Source organism: Arachis hypogaea, chromosome 17 (assembly GCF_003086295.3).
Source record: "Arachis hypogaea cultivar Tifrunner chromosome 17, arahy.Tifrunner.gnm2.J5K5, whole genome shotgun sequence".
Taxonomy (NCBI): domain Eukaryota; kingdom Viridiplantae; phylum Streptophyta; class Magnoliopsida; order Fabales; family Fabaceae; genus Arachis; species Arachis hypogaea.
Window position 1 is genome coordinate 131,644,393 of NC_092052.1, and position 3,273 is coordinate 131,647,665.

At 35.7% G+C, this 3,273-nt stretch overlaps 1 protein-coding gene across 1 annotated transcript; it reads right to left on the reverse strand.

Annotated features, from left to right (window-relative positions):
- Positions 1-363: 363 nt before the first annotated feature.
- LOC112767079 (protein DETOXIFICATION 48) lies at positions 364-2,937 on the reverse strand. The gene is made up of 3 exons (XM_025812955.3): positions 2,702-2,937; positions 1,781-2,517; positions 364-1,481 (listed from the first exon to the last, which is right to left on the reverse strand). The coding sequence occupies exons 1-3, from the start codon at positions 2,765-2,767 to the stop codon at positions 671-673; spliced, it is 1,614 nt and encodes a 537-aa protein (XP_025668740.1). The 5' UTR covers positions 2,768-2,937; the 3' UTR covers positions 364-670.
- Positions 2,938-3,273: the final 336 nt, after the last annotated feature.

The window sequence follows — 3,273 nt, forward strand, 5'->3', positions numbered from 1 at the left end:
CTAACAAAAAAATACTATAAAAACCAAATTATTAATGTCGATTATGATTTTAAATGTAAGTTTTAAGTGTTGTTATTTTTCTATTTGATTTGATTTATTTATTTTTTGAATATTCACTTGTTTTGTGGTATAGTGTGGGATTAATATATTTAAGTACACAAATATTATGTATATAAAAAATTATTTATTAAATATAGTTACAAATATATGTTATTTAATTAATTTATTTATAATTATATATTTTATATTTTAATATTATTCTATATGAATAACTGATTTTTATTTATATACACATAGCATATATAACTTTAAAATTAAAATAAGAACTTGAAACAAAAATCACCCTTCTTTGAACAAAACATAAATAAATAAACAACACAATTAAATACTTTTGTCTACGGTACAATCCAATAAATGGAACAACTCTCATTTGAAAAAAGAATTAATGGGTACAAGGAAACAAGTGATCATATCATTAAGAAGCTAGTTAGATAGTTAATTAATTTAACAATAATTAATTAATTTACGGTAAAACTCAGATGAAGTCAACTTCACGTGTGAAGTTGATATCTGAGAGCCGTTAGATGAAAATTTAGTCAAATCAGTCAAATCATCTAACGGCTCTCAGATATGAACTTCACGTAAAGTCGACTGCACCTGAGTTTCCATCTTAATTTACACTGTGTTTATTATTGGTAGTAGGTGTGATCAGTGGGTCGGTTTCAAGTGATGATGATTGTTCTGTGATCTTGCCAAGTTCATCATTCTCTACGGCGATCACAATCTTCTCGAGATGATTATGATGATGATCATTGATGTTCTTGTTACCCTCTCCTTTTGTTTTGGAATTATTAACAGAAGAAGAAGAAGAAGCAGCAGCATTGGTTAATTCCTTTGCTTTTTGTGCTTCAGCATTCCAATCAGTCTTGCATAGAACAAACAACATGAGGCCCGCACATGTTGCTTGGGCCGCAAGCAACCCAAACCAAAGCCCAACAAATCCTATTTTACTCACAAATCCAAGTACTATCGCGACCGGCATACCCACCAAATAAAACGAACTCAAATTTATGTTAGCTCCAATGGTGGGCCTTGCGCAGCCCCGCAGAACCCCGCAACCTGTAGTTTGCGGACAGTTGCCGAGCTCGCAAAGCCCAACAATTGGCAATGCTATGGCCGTAAGGTTTAGAATTTCTTCGTCATTGGTGAAGAACCTTCCCCATTGGTGCCTCATCAAGGTGGTGAAGATCATCGCCGTGATGCCCAAGCCCATTGCACAAAAAAGTGAAACTATCATGCAAATGCGGGCCTTCGCGGGCCTATTGGCTCCCAACTCATTTCCCACCCTGGTGGAGACGCCAAGGCTAAGAGACGATGGGAACACGTAGACCAAAGATGTTGTTTGGATTAAGATTCCCATTGATGCAACGGTTGCTTTTGGATTCACCAACAGTCCACAAAGCATTATCATAAATTCGTACCTATATTCACATAATATAGAATTTAAGGTAAAATGTGTGTTCATGTTATGCTAAATAGTTTAATTAAAGGTGAAAATTCATGTGCAGTTAACTTCATATAAAATTGATAATTAAAAGGTAGAAACTTAGGTGCAGTCGACTTCACGTGAAGTTGATAGCTGAAAGCCGTTAGATGAAAATTTACTCCTATTAGTTAAACCATCTAACGGCTTTCAACTATCAACTTCAGGTGAAATCGACTGTACCTGAGTTTTCACCTAAATAATATTGGCTAAGAATGAAATAGTTTAGATTGGTACCACCACCACTCTAGGCAAACGGAGACGCAGGACGGCACGGCCAATGCAAGAAGCGATGACCATCCTTTGAAGCAGTCAATGCTCGGAGAAACCCAGGAATCTTTATAGACGCCGGAGAAGTAGACGAATGAGGAGAGGAAGACGAAGAGATTGAAGTTGAAGCACACCATTGCAACGGCCACCCCAGCAACACCCATCTTAAAATGGACAACAAGGAGGAAGTTCAGCGGAACGTGGAGGAGAACGGAGACGGCGGAGCAAAACGTTATCGGAAGCGTAATGCTCTGTGCTCTGAGATAGATTCTTAGAGGGTGAAGGAGGGAAAGAAAGAGCAAATCAGGGATAGAAAAGAGGATGAAAGTTTGAGCTGTGGACGAGATTTGGTGGTCTTGTCCACACCATAAGAGTATGTTCTCCATGTTGAGCCATGCCACGCTGATGGGCACGGTGGCCGCCAGTAAGAGGAGGACGGTTCTTTGAAGGGTGAGTCCCAGAATCTTCAACTGTTTGGCGCCGTAAGCTTGTCCACAAAGCGGTTCCATTCCAATGGCTAGACCGGAGATAACAGAGTAGCCGGTTATGTTGGCGAACCCAATGGAGAGGGAACCCCCGGCTAACTCGGCATCACCGAGGTAGCCGAGGAATAGCATCGAGATCATTGATCTTGAATACATAAGCAAGCCCGTTATGGCTGTTGGGCCTGATATTTTCCCTATGGCCTTCATTTCTGCAAACGCCTGATTTGTATGCAAAAGAAACAAGTAAATCACATTAGGCATAGTCCTTTTATTGGTGTAAACTCAGATAAAATTGTTTTCAAGACAGTGGAAAACAGTTAGATAATAATTTAGTTAAATTTATCAAATTATTTAACAATTTTTGATTATCAATTTTACATGAAAACGAGAATTTACTACGTACCTCATTAAGACTTGGCCATCTCTCAAGGTTATGTTGAACTTGATCGTTATCAAGAAGAGGGTTCATCACTTTGGGATTAAGAACCTAAATTGTGAAGATGCTTTTTGGGAGGAAGAGTATATGAGGATGATGAAGGTCACTGGGGGTATATATATATATATATATATACACACACACAAGTGTGCTCCCTATAAACGGTACCAATATAATGCAATTGATGAGACTCAAAGTTATGTAAATATTTAATAATATGTAAGTATTGCCTTTAATGGAATGTGGCGGCAAAGGAGGAGAATGTGTTAACAGTCACCGTCCTTCATCCATGCAAATTATAACCATTATTTTTTGTGTATATCAAAATTAATTATTAGTATAAAATATATTAAAAAATTATTAAAATTTGTTATTTTTAATTATTTATTAATTATTAATATTTAAAAATATAAAATAAAATATATTATTGAATTATTAAATTAAAAGAACTAAATAATTCAGTGATAATAAAAAATAATAAATTTTGATGATTTTTAATATTTTTTATATATGTATATATAAATATATAATAATTAATT

Coding starts and splice junctions, on each gene's coding strand:
- LOC112767079 (XM_025812955.3), bottom strand. CDS start 2,767: ATGAACCCTCTTCTTGATAACGATCAAGTTCAACATAACCTTGAGAGA. Junction 2,518..2,701: donor GATGGCCAAGTCTTAATGAG/GTACGTAGTAAA, acceptor CATACAAATCAG/GCGTTTGCAGAAATGAAGGC. Junction 1,482..1,780: donor GTTTGCCTAGAGTGGTGGTG/GTACCAATCTAA, acceptor ATGTGAATATAG/GTACGAATTTATGATAATGC.